The sequence below is a fragment of the Parus major genome, chromosome 2, assembly GCF_001522545.3.
Source record: "Parus major isolate Abel chromosome 2, Parus_major1.1, whole genome shotgun sequence".
Taxonomy (NCBI): Eukaryota; Metazoa; Chordata; class Aves; order Passeriformes; family Paridae; genus Parus; species Parus major.
This window is the reverse complement of record NC_031769.1, coordinates 106,191,223-106,211,686: the sequence shown is the minus strand read 5'-3', so window position 1 is coordinate 106,211,686 and position 20,464 is coordinate 106,191,223. Positions and strand designations below refer to the sequence as shown.

Genomic DNA, 20,464 nt, shown 5'->3' with positions numbered 1-20,464 from the left:
GGGAAGGGAAGGGAAGGGAAGGGAAGGGAAGGGAAGGGAAGGGAAGGGAAGGGAAGGGAAGGGAAAAAATTTCTTTTTTTTTTGCTACAGACTACAGGGGCATTTTATACCTCTTCATGATTTTGGATACTTGGAAGTACCTACAGTTTCTCAGGTATGCAGAGAACAACACTTTGAGGCAATGCACATGGGACCAGGGCAACCTTTTAAGAATGAGTAATATATTTCTGACATTGCACAGCAAAAAGTTGCATTGTGACACTGTGTGGAAGTGCCTTTTGTACTAAATAGGTTTGGGCTGGAAGTCAAAACTAATTTTTGAAGAGACCATTCTGAAAATTCCACTCTACAACACTGAGGTCCAGGCTGGGTGGTTTTCCATCCCCTCCCACACCCCAAGAACCAGCCAAGCCACAGTGGGAGCACTGGGGATAACGGTGCCAGTGAGGCATGTAGCTGAAAAGAATCCCTTTCACTGGTGTGTTGGTTCTGCCGTGCTGCGGGTGAGACAAATGTGCTCATGTCAGTCAAGGGAGCAGGGTGACACTGAAAATCAGATAGGTAGTGGGACATGTTAAGCTTGTACAAAAGAGGCCACATTAAACCTATGAACCCCTCAGAAATCTCCCTTTCTCTGCGTGCATTCTTACAAAGTTACATCTATTTTTAACAAGGATCATCAGACTGTTTTGACCTGCAGAGGTGTCCCAGAATCATAGAAAGGTTTGGGTTGGAAGAGGGCCATGAAGATCTTCTAGTTCAAACCCTCTGCTTTGGAGTCCCCACCAGTCTTGTCTCCTCCATAGATACTAATTCAGTACAATACTGGTCTGCACAAAAATAGTTTTCTCCATAAAACTCATGAAATCCACTTTAAACAGCAACTTATAGCAAAGCTATCTAAAACATGAATGCAAGGAAAGAGATGACTGATGAGTTTCAAGAGGTAAGCCATGAAGAGCGGTCTCAGATTAGTTATTCTATATTAAGTCTGCAAATAAGTAAAAAAAAAATAATTTTATCCCCAAAGTCTTCTGCAATAAATGTATTTTTGTGTTATTTTTAGTTAGGGGATTGAATAACTCCAATTGCCATTTCCAAGTTTGCAACCTTTCTCCTAGTCCAGTAAAAATGCAACACCTGTATCACTAGCTTGATGTGATGACGTTTCCCAAGCTGTAAACACAAAAAATCTGTCAGAAATAAAGTTACTGTTCTATAAAGGATTTTGAGAAAAACACACTGTCAGGTTTTCTTTAGAAGCTTATGGACAAAAGGACTTGTAAATATTCATAGTCAGATCTTCCTTTTTTAGTTCAATGAAAGATGCACCACTGCATGGGAAAAGGATCAACTTCTTCACATCTGTGCCCCAGGGTTTTAGCTTTTAGAAGGTATTAGAGTTGAGAGGGAAGATAACCCCTGTAAAATACATAGTATTAAGACAACAGTTACTGTTGTAGTAATCTACAAAGATAACCTGAATGATCTGAAGCAAAATTGTCTTTCTTGGAACGTGCTGCATAATCCCATTCATGGCATACATTTCCATTAGATATTTAATCCTATGAGTATGAAGCTATCTATGTATTATACATATTTTCCTTACATTGTGTATAAAAAAAAAAAAAAAAAAAAAAAAAAACTTGGACAAATTCCTGGCATTTGGCCACATGTCAAATATACAACACTGAGGCTCAGCCAAAGGAAAAAAAGAAAACTAACAAGACAGGACAGATTTAATTTTTAAAATCACACAATGGCTGACAGAGGTAGCTGAACAGAGCAGTGTGTTTCAGTGTTTCTGGAGCCTTTGCTGCTATACCAGGCTTTATTTGCTTAGAGCATTACCACTGTTCACTAGCCACAGAACAGTAAATGGGTTCAGACCTAGCTGAGAGGTCTCTGGAAGTACTTAATATACTAATCATGCCAGCTGTTGGGGGATCTTAAGGGATCACTGTGAGGCCTCATGTGTTTCAGGGTTTTTCTCAGCAGGTAAGTCTGGAAGTAAATATAGAATCACTGCCAGTATAGTCTGAACATGACTTAAATCAGTAGGCTGAGAAAAGGATGGCCAAACACAGCAGACTGCATTGTGCTCTAGTGTGATGCCTGTCAGACAGAATGTCTGCAAAATTGCATGCCTCAGAGTGAAACAAGACTTATCTACAGAATGAGGGCTACATCCCCAGAAGGTCTCAGGAGTTATTGCAGAAGAGCAAGAAAGAAGGCTTGCTCAATGCAATACTGTGGCAAAAATGACTAATTCAATTCCCAGGTGTGCTAAAAGAAATGCCTTTGCTTCAGAATATGCCTTCTGGGAGACCAGTATTAAATATGCATTTTAAAAAGCATGTTGAAAAAGTGGAGAAGGCACAAACAAGACCTGGAAAAAAATAAAGCTACTGAATTTTCTTTAGAGGGAGAGACTGAAAGCTCAGTCTGCTAAGCTTATCAAAAGGATGATGAAGAGATGAATTGCTCACATTATATAAGTATCCTCATGGGGAGACAGTAGAAGTATAAGAGGCTTTTTAATCTGGCAGATAACAGCATAATAAGAAGGAGCATATGGCAGATGAATTCATACAAATTCAGTTTAGAAACAAAGACCATTTTTGATGATGAAAATTATTAGTCTTGGGAATAAGCTACCAAGGGAATGGATGGATTTTCTTTCCCATGAGTTTTCAAATCTAAGCAAGGATGCTTTTTCAAAATATATAAGTTACTGAGCTCATGAAATGTGTCTTGAGGTAAAGTGTAATGGTTGACAATATACAAAGTTAAAGAACAGAAAATGTTATGTTACAGTTAACAGAAAATGTTATGTTACTATCTAGTCTTGAACTCCACAGTCTTTGACTGAGCTTCATTTCTGTTGGAACCTGAAGTGATGGTGAGGGAAGAAGCTGAACATTTCAAGGGCTTTAAGTGAGAGCAACACAGATACTGCTCAGGAAAGCATGGATATTACAGAGCATAGAGCAGCAGTGTTTACCGAGAACTACATTTTCTGTGGCTGATAAAATCTGTGAGTGCTTAACAGAATTTCAGTGTCTCACCTAGCAAAGTTAGATAAATCTCTTTGGTCCCACTGGCTAAGGCTACACAGCCCCAGCACACAGACCACAGTATGATGGGCTGTTTTTCCTCCCGGCACATTCGGAGCTGACTGCATCTTTTTCTGTGCTGCTGCATGTCACTGCCCCCCTCCACAAGAGACCTTACTTCTCTATTTCCAGTTGACCTGGGGCTGTTCCCCTAACTTTCCTGTGCCCCCTTGAGTGCCCAGGGTGGCTTCCCTTGCCCCTTCTATCCAGTTCATCAAATCCTGATAGGCTGTGCCACTGCTGCAGCTTTTCATTGCAACTGACATTGCAGCAGTTTGTGGCAAAAGGAGAAAAAAATATTTTTGTTTTGTTCTCTTTTGTCTTGCTCTTTTCCTCCAAGAAAAGGGTCTGTCCATGCCATGCTCAAATTAAACTATTTTTAAAAATGAAAAACCTCCAGGTGGTTCCTGTACTACCTAGTTCTTAATTCTGCTTTTTCCAACTGTAATTGAAGCCTATTGAGGTGGGGGAGAGGGCAAAGAAAAAGCACTCAATCCAAATTGTCTTGTGAGGGAGGTAATAGAGCAGGGCTAAGGAAGCTCAGCAGTCATTTAAGTGCACAGCTTCTTGTAAATCCTTTCTGAAAAGCCTGAATGAATCCTCCAAATGAATGGCCATTTTGTCCCTTTTAGTTCTTCTTCTCTAGCACAGAACTCAATGTGCAGCTTGTGGACAGACAGATTCCACAATAAATAGAGAAGGAGAGTAAAACTAAACCTACTGGAGGTTGGCCAGCAGCAATGTCAAATCTCTTGACTGATTTCCCAGGGAATTCTTGCTCTAAATGTCAGGAGAACATAGCCCTGCAGCCAAACCTGGACCAGACTGATACCAAGGCGTGACAAAATGAATGACCTAAGTAACAAGATTACACCGCAGGAAAATTAAAACTTCAGAAATGTGCAAAGATCACATTTCAGTAAGCGGTGTTTTATATACGATCCTTTTAGTAGACAAAGCTTAACCCAAACTTATAAAAAATAAATTGGGGGGGGGGGGGGGGGGGGGATGGAATTTATTAGTGGTAGCAGAATAAAACTTTTCATCACTCGGGAAAAAAAAAAAGAGTTTCTGCAAATGGTTTTTGAAAAGGTTTTCTCACAGCCTGCCCTTAAACACTCTTGTCGACAGGAGCCAAGGAAGGTCAAAGGAATTTGGTCTCCTAGGAGTCTGCACAACTTTGAGAACAGCAACTAAGTCCTCCATCACCAGGGCACTTCTACAAATCCTCTTGGAGTCTGCCCTGCCAGTAACAGCAAGTGTCCCTTTTGCTGTGGTTACCTGCAGCCACTCCTGCCCATAGGGCTGGAAGGAGCCTAAACAGCTTTGGGATTTCTGATCCTCCATCAGCTGTAGCTGAAACTGGCTGGTGGGCTCAAGGTTTTTTGAAAAGTTCAGGAACACCCAGAAAAAATAGAGGGAAGAGAGACAAAGAGAAAGCACAGGCATGTAAACCTCCTTGCTTTTGGAAAAGCCTGAAGTGATGCTGAGAGGAGTTGAGCAAGCTAACAACAGCAACATAAGGAAGGATAGAGTCCAGATCCACTGGGTACAAGTGGAAAAGGACTAAGACACATAGAAAACACACAGTGCTCCTAAAGTATGTTATTTTTTTAGGTTTTGGTCTTTCTTTTCATCTGTTTCAGTCTTGGCTGACAAACCCCACAGTCTGACAGAGTTGTCCAGAATGGGTATCTATGAGATTTGTCATAGCAGTGAAGGGATTCTTCCCACACTGCTGTTGAGTGAGACAACAGAATCTAGTGCTGGGAGTTTTTCTGCCCCTCTCCCTCATATTGTTTTAGCTGGAATTAGCTGTTTGTACATTCCTCTCTGACTTTGGCAGTGTGCCCTCTCCTCCATAACTGACCAAACTGAAATCCCAGATCCAGCACGCTTCAACTGTCTGGGAAGTTTGTTCAGAATGGGGATATCTTATGTGTTGCAGCATCTCCTCACCATGGCTTAAGTTCCTACACAGATCTTTAATTCATGATGCCCTAGAAATTACTGTAGAAACTCAGACTTAATGTTCAGTGAAGGAGAAGCAGAAGCACAGCAAAATTCCTCTGCACATTTCCTCCCACCATGACACGGATTAAGTTTTAACACCATCTTTAAATTTTTCATAATACTCTTTTGTAAGTGATTTCTTTAACTATGTTGAGCACCGTAGCAGGTGCATTTCACTGTTAGATGGAAGTCCAAAATGAGTTAACCCAGGTTTTATAAAGACAACAATATACAAGGAAAAAAAAAAGAAGAAAACTATGAACAAACCAAAAAATGAACTTATGTGGTCCCAATTCCCAACACCGACAAATTTACCCCTGGACAAACTGGAGCAGCTTTCCTCTGATTTTCAGTGCCATCTCAAGGGATGTCCTCCCTGCCTTCTGTGCTTTCAACAGAACATAGTCTGTTTGATCAGAGCTGGCACAGTGCACTTTGCTCCAGGTTTGTGCCTGAAGCATTGCCTTTCTCTGTTTTATGTGGCCACAACCTTTGTCTAATCCTCCAGAAGATCTTTCACAATAAGAATGGTAGCAGTGACAGAAGCTATTAATGTTCTGGCTTCTCCATGTGGCAGTGATCTGCTCTGCAGATCAAAAAGAGCAGATATACGCTATCTGCCAGACAAGGAAAAGCAATTACTGGTTTTGCTAAGTGAATTTTGTTTGTAAACAAATAAACATGCCAAAGGACCAGAGTCCACGAGGTGCCAAAGAACAAGTGATTTATTTTTTTTTTTCCGAAATCAATGTAGCAGGTTGTGAAGGGCTTAGATTGAAAACACAAACACAGCAAATGAAACAGCAGAGATGTGTAATGATGTCTGTACACAACCACCCCCACACACATCCCTTGACTAAGCTCAAACATATGCAAATAAAGTGAAGCTTGAAAACAAAAAAAGAAAGCATCAAGACTGCAGTTTCTCTTTTGCCATCAAATTGTGTCTCTTGGCATCCTTTTTGACATGACTTTAGAGGAGGAACAGGCAAATTGAGAGAAACACATTTGTACATTACAATAGCCTTTATTTGCCATAAACTGTGATTGGTAAGCATTTAATATATGGGCATGGCTTTTCTATTGCTGTGTCTACAAATTTGTCTAGGGCATCCTTAATTGATAGTGTTATACATTATATACTCGCTTTTCACTGTTGTAAATTATTATCTATAATCTCTTAGCAGAAGCTCAGGGAGGACTTTCTGTCTGTGGTTTCCTGGAGTAGTTCTTCAGATCCAACATTGTTTACTCATGGTTAGAAGGATTATCTGGTACAATGTGTCTTGTACAGGCTGGCTGATCGTGACAAACTTTGATTTTCCACTGTTGCTGCATGGATGCATGGCTTTACCTGTAGTTTAACCTCATTTTACTGCTGAGCATGTCCTTTAGAATGTTTTCTATATAACTTATGCACATATTCTTCTACAGCATGCAAAGGTCTAAGCCAGATTTTCTGTGTACTTTTTTCCATTCTCAGCCATGTCTTCTTCGAGTGACAGTTTCTGTGCATTCTCTAATTAAATAGTTGTGCCTGGGGCCTTAGGCAACTTTGTTTTTTCTTATTACATGAAGGGCTGTTTTTCACTGAATTGTTTTCATGCTGTAGAGGCACTGAGTAATGACCATGTGATCTTCTTCAACTGACAGTATCACAGTCTAATTTAAACACTATTTTCCAGTGGCCTCCATTTGGCATTTCATACTAGTCAAAACTCCATTCAATTTAGCAACTTCAACAAGCACAACACAATACAAGAATTATATAAAGCTATTAGAAAGCATCCAAAGGAGGACTACAAGGAGGGTGAAGGACCTAGAGGGGAAGCCATGTGAAGAGTGGCTGGGGTCACTTAGCTTGTTCAGCCAGAAGAAAAGGAGACTGAGGGGAGACCTCATCACAGTCCAGAGTTTCTTCATGAGAGGCAGTGGAGAGGCAGGTAGTGATCGCTTCCCTATGGTGACTAATGATAAGACCCGAGGGAACAGCATGAAGGTGTGTCAGGGGATGTTTAGGTTGCACACTACTAAAAGGTTCTTCTCCGAGAGAGTGGTTTGGCAATAGAACAGGCTCACCGGGGAAGTGTTCATAGCAGCAGAGCTGAAGAGGTGTTTGGTCAATGATCTCGGGCACATGGTGTGATTTTTGGGGCAGTCATTTGCAGAGCCAGGAGTTGGACTCTATCCTGTGGGTCCCTTCCAGCTCTGGATATTCTATGATTCTATGGTTTTGTAACCAGTAGAGCTCTAGTAAGGTACTAATAGGTATTTTAGACGGATAAAACTCCCTGGCTGCTGCGCTACTAGGGCTTTTTTCCCCTTCAATACAGTGAGTGGCAGAGAAGAAACTAAGAAGCCTTTGAGTCCTCCCCATTGCCGGGCGGCCCCGCGCCGCAGGAGCACAGCGCTGTCGCTTCGGCGCTGCCCGCTTCTCATTGCCCGGCAGCCGCGACCCCCCTGCCTTGCCGTGCAGAGGCACATGACCGCAGCCGACCCGCAGCCGGGGCTCCGGCGGCCGTTCCTCGAGTGCCGCAGCAGGTAGGGCAGCGCTCCGCGGCCGCCGCACGCTCGGGAGCCTTCCCACCCCCGCCCCGGCCCCGGTCCCGGCCCCCGCCCCGGCCCCGCCGCTCAGCCGCGCCCGCCGGGGAGGCATGAGCGACGGAGCGGCCGCTCCGCGCCGCGGGTGAGTGCGCGGCCCTGCGCGGGGCGCGGAGCGGGAGAGGGAGGGAAGGCAGGAGACAGGCAGGCAGGAGACAGGCAGGCGGGCGGGGACAGCCCCCCCAGACCAGAGAGGAGTTTATGGGAAAGCTTGGGCGAGCGGGGTGCGCGGTCACGGGAGGGGACTGTCCGGCCCCGGCAGGAGTGCGCAGACAGGTGTGGGGCTCCGCGTTGTTGCCCTTCTGCGTTTTGCACCGAGGGATGGCAGCCAGGCAGCAACTCCCCCTTCTCGAAGACACTATTGGAGCCTATCGCTCGCTCTGGAGTTTTACCATCAGAGGTGCGAAGGGTGCAGAAAGAAGCAAACTCACTCTCTCTTCCCGCATGTTAAAACTCTTGTCCACTTGCGGTCCTGCAGTGGGGAGCCGCGTGTGGAGAAAGCCCAGGTACCGCAGAGAGGGAAAGTTGCGGTACCTTGGCTCCCGAGGCTCCTCACCTCCTGTAGATATCCATGCCAGTCGCTCGTTTATCAACTTTTTGAAAAATGAAGCAAAATGGTTACAAGCAAGCCCTGCGACAGTGCATTGGTTTTGCAGCAGCAGCAGCCTGTCGCCCTCCACCTCAAAGCTGGCCGGCAGGTGCCCGATGTCCATTAGAGCTCCAGCCGGCGGTGCGAGTTCAGTTCGGGCAGCGTGGGAGCTTGCTGCAGGGATGCCACTGTAAATAGGCACCGCACGCACAGAACTTGTGTGTGACAGCAGTGCCGTGTGGAATGGCTGGCTGCGTCCAGGATGTGTGCTCTGCTCCTTGAAGCTAGGAAATGAAAACTTTTTAAAATACTCTTTGACTTTTGTATCAAAACCTTTGTTATGATTTATATTGTTATGCCTTTGGAGCCATAACCATACCTGAAGCCCTTCTGGCAATGTGATCTGCAAAACCCACCTAGCATCCTATCAGACACAATTTACTGTGTAATCTTGTAGCCCAGACCGGAGAATTGCCAGTGCGGCCACATGTGAAATTAATGTGTGGCCATCACATGAAAGTGTTTTTCTGTTATATTTTGAATTTATCTAAAGAAAACGTGAACAACTACTCAAAATAAAAACTGTTTTGCAACTTTGATGACAAATCTTAGCTGCTGAGAGGTCCCATTTCAGTTTCAGACCCGTCACACAGCCATCACTCTGTCTCATCTCCAGCCTTTAAATTCAGCTGCATGCTGAACAAATAGTGGATGTTTGAGATGGTTTTGATTTCTAAGTTGCTGATTGCCTTTGGATTTAGGTGAAAACCTAGGCTCAGGTCTCAAACACAGTATGAAGCTTTTATTAACATTTGTAGGGGGTTTTGCTGTAGGAAGGAAAGGTGTGCAGTTTACAAGAAAAATTTGGCCCTGACAGCTGAGCATTTTGCCTGGTGTAGAAATCATAGAAAAAAAGACTGCTTAAAAAAAACAGGTATGGATTAAAAATAGGTGTTAAATAATTAATTGTCAATATGGCTGTCAGAGTTCTAAGTAGCATGATGTTCTAGAAAAACAAAAACTTATGTTGATGAGCCAGCTTTTGTGTTTGAAGCATTTGGCTTGCATGCAGCAATTTTGCATTTTCAGGGCTACAAAAGACTGAATTGACTACAGGTGCTCTCAGCTAGAGAAACAACATGAGATCTGTCTTTCATAAGTGGTAGCCCCCTTCTAGTCAGGCCCACCAGCAGTCCAGTGGAAGGTGTGATTTTCCACATGCACGTGCACACACACACACAGACACCCACTCTTAAGGTGATTTTCTAAGATGCTCCACAACTGTTGAGAAGACAGCTGCACAATCTTAGTGCCAAATACAGACACCTTCTTCTGTCCACTTTACAGGATGAAGGTGTGTCATTGATTTGCTGATCTCACTGTTCTCTGAGTACAGGAAGAGATGGTCAGGCACATTTGAACAAAGACATCAGGAGTCACCATGCTCCATAAACCTACATTCCCACCATTGTGCCCTTGGTGGCTAGAACTTTTTCAAAACTTGAATACAACACCAGGGCTTGCACCAGGGAAATCCAGGTTATATCCCAGCTGAGCTGAGGGATAAAAGAGTAGATGAGTGCTGCTTCCCTTCTCTGTGCACCCAGGTCTCAGGTTTCTCTTCCGTGGGCTTCGCTATATGTGTCATCCCTATGTTCACCTGGAACATGCCCAGGGAACTGGGAAAATGAACTCTTCTCAGCATGAATATAGCACCTATGTCTTACTCAGGTCACTAAGATAAATTATTAGTGAGGAAGCAGTAAGGGAGTCAGAAGTAAGCCTTTAAGTTTCAGTGTGAATCTGGACATATGGTTCAAAGGTAAGAACAGCCTGCCTGGAGCTTCAGCTTTGAGGGAGACAATGATTTTGGGTTCATTTTGTACAAAAGGTCTAGTCTAGATGGTTGGTCATTAACTGACTGTTAATATGAGATCTTATAAAAACATCTTTCCATTTATCTCGAGTTCGACCTAAAATCTGAAGATTTGGGGTATTACTTTATTCTCTTGTGAGGTTCTTGCTTCACTTTTCTAGAACAAGTCTCATTCAAGTGTCTCAGATCCTTTGATAAGCACTTTTCAAGAGCCATTTTTAGGAGAGAATGTAATTGTTCTCATCTCATCTCATATGGAGAACTAAGATAGAGCTCAGAAGGCCTATCCAAAATACAGAGTAAGTTAGCATAGGAAATTAGGGAAGCAGCTTATTTGCTCCATTCACAGCATTAAATTGCTTTTCCCTAACTCACTGGAACTGTTAAGAAATTCATGGGCCATTCCTCTTGCAATGACTTGAAAAGGGCAGACAAGCCTTTTATGCTTCTTTTCTGATGTAACTGGTATTAAATATGCATTGTAGCTCAGTTACCTCAGATAACTGAGCATAAATTCATCCGTCTTCCACTCAAAATTCTGTTCCCAAATGTAGCAGCTGAATATTCTTTTGTTTTCTACTTTTTGGATGGGTTGGATGTTTCTTGCTTTTGTTTTTAGAGAAGAATCTTTTGAGCATTACTCAGAAACTAATTAGAATGCTTCCCTTTTGGCTTATTCTTCTAATTTATTAATACCACAAATAACTTTTCTTTGGTGACCCACTTTCATAGGTATCTGAACATCTAGCAAAATTGTAGCTCATCAGGAAGGCAGTGTAGACTAATAAATAGCATCTCCAGACAGGAAGAAAAGCCAAGACTTTCTTTTCCATGCAGAGTTTTACACACCACACATACAGAAAATATTGCTCTATTCCCCAGCTCAATTGGCACCATTAGCCAGAAATAAAGCACTTTATTGATTACACGATTGATTTAAAGGTCAGAATGTAGGATTGCATCTATTCTCCTGCCTGAATTCAATTTTCACCCAACATCCACAGTGAAGAAACTGCTCTTTGCATAAATATAAATTGAAATATTGGTCTGTGAGAGTGTTCAAGCAAATAAACTTTCTCTTCTAGCTCTCAAGGCAACTACCCATCACTATACTGTCATCAAAACCACTAGGCTTTGACTAAGATGCTGATTTTTATTGAGTTATCTTACCTACTTTGTGAAAATTACAGATTTGCATAGAAAAAGACGATACTCACTGATTCAATGAATATGATGATCAACAGGCCACTGGAAGTGGTAGAGCTATACAGTCTCTAAATCAGAGGCCAGCTAGCGTGGAATAATACACTTAAATTAATGATCACTTCAAAATACACAGACGTTGCTCTTTGGGAGCTGAAACTATACAGAGTTATCACAAGGAGTGATTAATTACCCTGTGTCCTGCAGACACTCCAACACTGGGCATGTTTTAAGGGCAGTCTGCTCTAAGGGTGTATGTAGTCTGTGGTTGTCCCACCCCAAAGATACTCAGTGTTGCCACCTTCTCTCTGAAATCTGCTGAAGAACAGCCCCTAACAGGAGACTGTAAGGTTTGTTTGGTGACTTCTGATGAAGATTTGCTTTCCTTTTCAGTAAGTGTGGACGTCTGTGTAAGTGTGAGAGGATTATGGTGGCGTTTAAAGGAGTCTGGACTCAGCCCTTCTGGAAAGCCGTTTCGGCAGAATTTTTGGGCATGCTCATTTTTGTCCTCCTCAGCCTCGGCTCCACGATCAACTGGGGTGGAGCAGAGAAGCCCCTGCCCGTAGACATGGTCCTTATCTCCCTCTGCTTTGGACTCAGCATTGCCACCATGGTGCAGTGCTTTGGACACATCAGCGGAGGCCACATCAACCCGGCGGTGACAGTGGCAATGGTCTGCACGAGGAAGATCAGCCTTGCCAAGTCCATCTTCTACATTCTTGCCCAGTGCCTGGGAGCCATCGTGGGCGCGGGCATCCTTTACCTTGTCACACCGCCCAGCGTGGTGGGCGGCCTGGGAGTCACTGCGGTAATCACTTCTCTGCCTCTTGAACTAGGCTAGCTCAGACCCTGAGAAAATAGAATCAGTGTCACACAGAATGAGGAGAGCTCAGGTGCAGGTTTTAACGGCTTGCTGGTTTATTTACAACAACCAGACAGGGCTTAAAGCTCTCCTTAGAATGGGTTTATGCAGTGTAATAGCTATTGCTGTTCTTTTTAGAGACGATCTCTTTCCTAGAACTTCCCCAAATCTGATGACAGCAGGTAATGTTAATTTACATACAAAATTTAAATAATATATGCGTGAAATGCCATTTTTATGTGGTCTTGGGAGGGGGGAAATTAATTCCATGCTATTATGATGGGGATTGAAAAAACATCAATTTAAAATGACATACTTTTGAAATAGATTGTGGCTTAGATTTCAGCTTTGTTCTAAACTAATAAGGAATGCCATCAGTTAGCCCTGTTGCAGGACTTATTAAAAATGCACTTCAGCCGCACACTGCTTAATTTTTAATTGAAATTTAAATTAATTAAGTCAGGGATAATTAATGAATTTATAATTGAATAGTAAATTACAGTGCTCCCAAGAAAAAAAAAATGGTGAAAGGGAAGTGCAGCATTTCAAATCCCCATGTAAAAATAAACTATACTTTTGCAGTCTAACTTTGAACTTCCAGTTGGATGTGAATGTTAATCCTTCTCTTCTCTGTTCAGCAGTGAATTTCCATGGCTCTCAAAATAAAGAACCATTTTAAAGTTTAAGAAAAAAATAAAGGGAGAAGAATGAAGAGGGGAGAATCTGTACCTCTAAAAGTTCATTGTTGTCTTTCACTTTGTACTATTTAGAAATACCATTCATTGAAACACAATTTATGCATGTGATGTCTTTCTGATTTACAAAATCATCTTTTCTTCATTTCTGGTGTTTCTTTGCCTTCTTCCAGGTACACAGAGATCTTTCTGCTGGGCATGGACTCCTGGTGGAATTGATAATTACATTCCAGCTGGTTTTTACTATTTTTGCTAGCTGTGATTCAAAACGAAGTGATGTCACTGGTTCAGTAGCTTTAGCAATTGGATTTTCTGTTGCAATTGGACATTTATTTGCTGTAAGTTAATGGTTTCTCTTTAAAAAATAGATCCCTTTACCCTTTATGACTACTTCAGAAGTAAATGGAAACTTCTGTGACCTTTAGAGCAATTACAGCTATATAGCTGTTGTATTCTTTATGGATCCATGCTAAAGCCCTTTGGAGTCTCAGGAGTGTCCCCTTGGGTAGGGTGTTGCACCAGAACTTTTCTGGCTGTTCATGTGATGACTTCTTTTGACTTTGTGTTAAGACTCAGGAGAGTCATGATATCTGCTGTAAAGTGGAAGAGATGTACAAAACCAGGATGTCCCACAGAAATTGAATCACTACCTTCCAGACTTTAATAACAGACATTTTCTCTCTGCTTTAGATCAATTACACTGGTGCCAGTATGAACCCAGCTCGATCATTCGGACCTGCTGTCATTATGGGCAGATGGGAAAACCAATGGGTAACTCTCCTTTCATACTTCCCTCATCATAGCGACAAACAGTGATCAGGATTTTTTGTACATCATTCGCTTTCAGTTATCTCTTCCAGGACATCCCATAGAGACCATCCCAGAGGAAGACAGGCACTGACCTGCCCCAAGCTTAGGCATCATCATGCTCCTCACCTAGGACTGCAGGGCAGCATGCAGCATGTTGAAATGGCATCTTAGTATTCATGGCCATGAATGGGCCATTTTGTGGAGGTAGTAGCTAGGGTAGAAAGGAAATTACATGAAAAGTTCAAAACAAAACAAAACAAAAAATATGCTAATCAACCCAGGGAGACTGAAAGAACTGAACCGCTGGAAAGAAAAATCCTCCAAGGCAGATAGCAAACCCCGCTGGTCATGCTGGTGAGGAGCTATGGAAGTAATTCTGCTAACTTCACGTTTCACCTGGTTCTGCAGCAAATTGGGGCAGATGTATAAAATGAGAACAGGGACCCTCTGTGATCTGGTTCCTGGGGGAGAACCTGCCTTGGCAAATGCCTGCAGTGAGAGATGAAGAGGTTGCAGTCTGGTATTTGCAAACCAGGCCAGATGTTACCTGCTTCAGTTTGAAAGTGTCAGCTTAGCCAGGAGCAGTTATGCAAGAAACAACGTTATAAGCAGGCTGTGAATGATGCAGTAAATTTCTATAGCATCCAACAATCCAACTTATAAAAAAACATTTCATATTTTAAAAGGGAGAGATGGATCACAGCTTAGACTCACCTAATTATAGAGAGGGAAATCACTTCTAGGGACACTTTCAGTGCTAACTGGAAGAGCTGCATATTACAGTGCATATAAGGATTTTCTTGATTTTTAAAGTACGAAGCCCACATTGCTCCCACTGCAGCTAATAATAGAAATAGCATTGTCTTCAGGCCCTAAGGCTTCAATTCTGCAAACACGATACCATGTGTAACTTTGTTCCCAAGAGTTATCCTATTGAGGCAGATTTACCCAGTTATCAGTGAATGGCTTGTTCATATGAAAAACTGCTGTAGTTTTTCACAAGATTAATTATCCATACTCCGAGGAAGCCTGTAATTTGTAACTAAAGCTATAAACAATAAACAAATATACCATGCAGAAACTTGCTGAAGAAGCTTAGTTACTGTCCTGGCCACTTGGAAAAATAGCCTTTTCTCCTCCTCCAGAGCAGTGACACTGGCATGCCGTCAACAAGAACCTGTGGGCTTTGGCACCTAATAATGTTATTGCACTGCTGTCTGTCATGATGAAATAGATAGGTACCTACAGAGTTGTGTTATGTCCATTGTAATTGTTTATTCAAATTAGATTATCAGGCTGCCTGTTGTATTCTGTAGGATCAAATGACAAACTTGAAGTATTTTGGAAACATAAATCTGAAATACTGAAGCAGAATTGTTTGTGTGTACACTAGAAAGGACTTATTTTCCCTTGAAAGTTCATTGTCATCTTGGTTCAAAATGCAAAAAGAAAATCACTTCTCTACATTGGTGCTTCCTATGAGTATCTTCTTGCAAAGGGTCCATATTTGTGGTCTATAGCTGGCAATGAGCGATGAAAAAGTTAGAATAAGCCTCTTGTAAAGAGATAGATCAATAAAACTTGAGAAAATTATTTCACTTTGAAGAAGTGGTCCTGTTTGTCAGTCTTCTTCTCGCTGTTAATTTAAAAGCTTATTGCCTGGGGTTTTTTCCACCTCTTCTTTTGCAGGTGTACTGGGTGGGACCAATAATTGGAGCAGTCCTTGCCGGTGCCCTGTATGAGTACGTCTATTGCCCAGATGTTGAGCTCAAGCGCCGCTTCAAAGACGTCTTTGGTAAGGCTACCCAGCCTTCCAAGGGCAAGTACATCGAGGTGGACGACAGCAGGAGCCATGTAGAGACCGATGACCTGATCCTGAAGCCTGGCATAGTTCATGTGATTGATATCGACAGGGGTGAGGACAAGAAGGGAAGAGATCCATCCAGCGAGGTGTTGTCTTCCGTATGACTAGCAAGAAGCACTGAAAGCAGAGAGCAGCCTGGTAGCACGTCCACAGATATCCTTCCACCCATTAAAGAAACAGATCTCCTCTAGACTGAGCACCTTCCTCTTTTTGAAAGGTATGGTGTGGGCAGCTGCATGGAGTGGTGTCACCAAACCATGCGCCTGCTCAGTTGGAAGATTAGGACTTTGCTATGATTAGGATTCCCCATCTATTATTCCAAATTTAGACTTGTATTTTCCTTTAGTTCTTTCCGGAGCAACCCCAAAGTCAAAAAGAGAGATGAAAGCATTCTCCTTTAATAAATCAGTCAATAATGAGATAAAGATAGAAATGTGTAACATTCAGATTGACAGTTAAGACATATCAGGAAATGCCTATAGACATGAAGACCTACTTATCAGATTGTTCTTCTGACACTTAATTGTCTGTTGTCAGCTCCAATTATAACATCTTACCCATTAAGCGTTCTCTGTGAGGTTCAGAGAAAGCACCAGCACTATTTAAGAGTTTTATCTATAGTCAAGCAAAGGAGTATTGTTTCCACTCATGTACATCACTATTGCCTTGAAAACTACCTCTGAAAAAAATGATACTTTAACAGACTTTTAAAAAAAAATTCTATCAACCCATCAAATTTTAGTCTTGTGATTTCCCATATAAATACATTACCTTCATCCCCAAGAGTAAATATGCTGACATGGAATGTTGAAGTGTGTGATAATAAGGCTGCAAAGCAGTTGATTGTACTTCATGCTCCCTCTTGTCATTGTCTATCTGGTGAAACATTCTCCTGAGGTTTGACTATTGACCATTTAGTGTTAGCAGACTTTCAAGGTCATGCAAAGAATATAAAGGCTTTCCTGTTACTTAATAACTTAAATAAGAGATATCAGAAGAAAAGAAGGCATATCTGTTTTCAGTGCACTTGTTTGAATACACATTTCTGTGCTAATTTATGTAAACTAAAGGTTTAAATTACTTACCTATTTTCTTACGAGATGGTTGGAGATAGTGTTTTTTAATTTATTAGTAATGTAGAGGGGTTTTAACTTTTAACTGTATTGAGACACTGATTGGGAAATATTTTTTTATAACAGATGATAAAAATATGACTGCTTCTGGCTTTTTGTTGTAACTGTTGCCTAACTATTTGAACAGGTTCCCTGCTTGTTCCAGTATTCATATAGTCATAAACTACACCTCTGGCAAAAGTTGCTTTATCTGTTGTTAGAAAAAGGTTCAACTGCTTGCAGGGTGTTTTAGGGGAAAAAGGACATGAAATATGTCTGTAAACAGTCTTTCCCCTATAGAGGTTTTTGCCAGGCATAATCACCCCAGCAGAACATTTCTGTAAAGCTGTTACTGACTTACTGCTTTTGTTTCTGATCAGTGGCTTTGAGTTTTACAATATGCAGCTGCAGAGCAGTCAGGAGCATGGTATTATATTGTAATTATATAGGTTTTATATTTAAATTGAAAAGCTACCCCTGCTTATTTAGCAATAAGAGAGAAAAAAAAGTATTAGTCCTGACTGTGGGCTGTATTAGCCTCATCTGTTCTTTGACATACTCTACATGCAATCTTTATCACAGGGAATTAGATGTTTCTAATTATAATAAACGACTACAACCCTCAAATCTGTGCACTATGATCCCAGGGCAATTCTAGTATCCCAGCTTGCAGGGATATGTTGTATCATCCCAGCATGTCCTTTTTCAAGTTTCACACTTTTCTTGTCTTAAACCCTGCTAGTGTGGTGCAAGTTCCCTGCACTGAGCACAAGATGCATGACTCCTTCATGCATTTGCAGTTGGGTGTGGCTGGGGACCTGCAGTGGACAATGTCAAATTGCAGATAAGAGCTCCTTCCCACAGCAAGGACTAAGTCTCCCAAGGGAAGGGCAGCACAGGTGTGGTGTTAGACCTCTGCTCAGATGGATAAATACCATGATAAAGAGATTCAATGAGAAAGAGCAAAACTCATTGGGGCATTTATCTAGGCATTTAGTCAGGCTTTATTTTTTTTATATAGTTCCAATCTGTATTTGTTAAAGGGACATTTTGGTTAAACCTTTTGCATGGCTTAAAAAGGTGAAGAGTAATACACATAGAATTGGCGGATTTTTAAGCAAAGGTTTGCATTTTTTGTATTTAAAGACACTCCTTAATTTGTGAATTTTGCATGGTACTGTGTTATTTAAATAAGAAGCTGTGATTTGTTTTATGCTTAAGGGTCCTTTACACAAATGGCTTGATGTGTGTTTTCCTCACCCAGCCTGATTCTGCTGCTGAGGTGAGCATAATGTGAGCATAGCACCAGCCACCTCTGTTAGGAGGATCTTTTTCCTGAAACCTTCTTTATTAATGGACTGTGGTAAACACTCAGAACCAGCCAAACTCCTTATTGAGGATAAGATCCTGAGACTTCTGAAAAGAGCAGGGAAAAGAAGGGATGCTAAAATAGAGGCCACCAGACAGTAAAGGTTGATGCCATGCCATTAGACATTAGACATGAGCAGGTAAGCAACGTGTGGTAGGTCTGCTGCTGATCCCACAGATTAAAACTTGTGGAGGAGTTTGTCATTGCCTACAGTGGAAATGAGCCTGAGCTTTTTTGGGGCCCGATGGCTTCTCTCACACACTTCACTCTGTTTTTTCTAAAATCTGAGGCTTTCAGCAATATACTTAATTTTGGAAGAAGATGCATTCAACTTGAGGTTTATGACCCACCCTAAAGTAAATCTTTAGGAGTGGCTGTAATTACAGGTGTTTCTGCCCCACCACAAGACATCACCATTCATATAAAGGAACATCACTCTACAGTATCTATTAGGACTTAGTTTAGCAGAGGGGTATGTGCCCCTCTAGGCTGTCTTGCAATGGTATCATCACTGTACAGAAGGCATACTTGGTTAAATAATAGACTAGCACGACCTTTTTGTGGGTTCAAGATACATTTGCTTTAGTATTTTTTTTAAAACATGTACTTTGATACTGTTTGAGTGAGATTTGTGTTCTAAAGCTCTTCAGCTCTATATTGCACCTCATACTTGATGTGCTGTTAAAACATTTCTTGGTTTTGGTGGGAAATGTTTTTTTGTTTATGATGATGGATGGATGTCACAGGAAGACTGGCAGGTCTATCATCATTTTGGGGCCCCAAAAATTGGATGAGACTCACTCCTCCTTGATGGCACGAGTGTTTTCAATGCTGTATCTGCACTTTAACAAGCACCTTCATAATATTAAGTCACTGGGTTTGGTTTCAGAAAAGAAAGCATGGAAGCTAAGGGTGATTCCATTGAAGCTCACAAATACCTTTTTGGGGTGTGTGTACTCTGAGGAGCTCATCACCCAGATTCTAACTATTCTCAGGAAAAAACAAAAGAAAAACGAAACCTCTGCAGCATTCAAGTTGTCATGATAACCCTTCTGTTGAAGTGTTCCACCTTTCACTGGAAGTAGGAGTGAGATTCATCTCATGTCTTGTTTAGGCTTGTCACGTGTATTTGCATATCAGCTTTTCAAAACGCGCTTTATTTCTGATTATTAGTAATCACCACAGTATGTGCTTCGAAAGCTAGATGGCCATCTACCTTTCTAGTGCTTGATGGCAGAGCAGCAGCTGCTGTGCCCTGAAACATCTTATCTGGTGGCTGTGTAACACATTCAGGACATTATACACCATCCAATATTTTTAATCATATTAAATTATGTGAGAATTTACATTGTGAGTCTTTCTTTTCAATGTGAGAGGTGAAAACACCATGCACAATTTTTTGTATCTCAGTTCAGCCTGTGTGTATCTGAGTTTCTCAAGGACTTTCTAAATAGACAATATGTAAATATAGACTGAAGTATTTGCTACCCACTCCTATTGATCTAAGTCATCCTGTTGCAGACTGAAATTTAGGACAAATGAGGTAAAGCAAACTGTGTATATGGATTTTTCCACAAGAATGCTTATTTTTTAAGTGCTTAGTCATCATGATATCAGAACTAATGTAATAGGACTTAAAATTTCCATATGTAACATTTGGAATAATCTACTGAAAAATTCACTATAAAATAATACATGATTATCTGGTTCCCACATGTATTCTACTGTATCTCACACTACTGTTGCTAATAAAGATGTGTCCAAAAAAAAAAAAAAGGCATCTTGTGATCACTGGAAACATTTCATGATCCTAAAGCTTGGGACGGAAAATATAAGGAAAAACCCCGAATCCAACCCATAGAATGTATCTAAGAGGAGTCTGGAAGTGTATGCAACAGTGGATGAATGATTTACTGTGGAAAAATATCCATCAGAGAAGAAAGCTGCTTGTGGAAAAGATTTAATATCTTGAAGGAAATGAGCCTAAACCAATTAAAACAAAAATTATGCTGGTATGCTGTCATGGTTTAAGCCCAGCTGGCAACTAAGCACCACACAGCCACTTGCTCACCTCCCCCACTCCTAGCCCAGTGGAATGGGGAGGAGAATCAAAACTAAAACTTGTATGTTGAGATAAGAGCAGTTTAATAAAAAAACCTCAAAACATTAGTGTGTTATCAAAATTATTCTCATACTAAATCCAAAAACACAGCACTGTACCAGCTCCTGAGAAGAAATTAACTCTATCCCAGCTGAAACCAGGTCATATATGTACATCACTGATTTTGCCAAATGGGTTAAAAAACTCATAGGACTAGTGGAGAGCCAAAGTTTTTAAAAGTGATAGAAATTAT

The 20,464-nt window shown here is 41.5% G+C and overlaps 1 protein-coding gene across 3 annotated transcripts; it reads left to right on the top strand.

The window, feature by feature from the left end:
• The first annotated feature begins 97 nt into the window (after positions 1-97).
• Positions 98-19,884, top strand: AQP4 (aquaporin 4). 3 transcript variants are annotated; one of them, XM_033512244.1, is made up of 5 exons: positions 98-154; positions 11,792-12,206; positions 13,129-13,293; positions 13,646-13,726; positions 15,455-19,884. In XM_033512244.1, the coding sequence occupies exons 1-5, from the start codon at positions 117-119 to the stop codon at positions 15,731-15,733; spliced, it is 978 nt and encodes a 325-aa protein (XP_033368135.1). In that variant the 5' UTR covers positions 98-116; the 3' UTR covers positions 15,734-19,884. The 3 variants fall into 3 exon arrangements, with proteins under 3 accessions (XP_033368135.1, XP_015474294.1, XP_015474296.1); XM_015618808.3 differs by lacking the exon at positions 98-154 and adding an exon at positions 7,457-7,670; XM_015618810.1 differs by lacking the exon at positions 98-154 and adding an exon at positions 7,741-7,815.
• Positions 19,885-20,464: the final 580 nt, after the last annotated feature.

Coding starts and splice junctions, on each gene's coding strand:
- AQP4 (XM_015618808.3), top strand. CDS start 7,612: ATGACCGCAGCCGACCCGCAGCCGGGGCTCCGGCGGCCGTTCCTCGAG. Junction 12,207..13,128: donor GCGGCCTGGGAGTCACTGCG/GTAATCACTTCT, acceptor GCCTTCTTCCAG/GTACACAGAGATCTTTCTGC. Junction 13,294..13,645: donor CAATTGGACATTTATTTGCT/GTAAGTTAATGG, acceptor TCTCTGCTTTAG/ATCAATTACACTGGTGCCAG.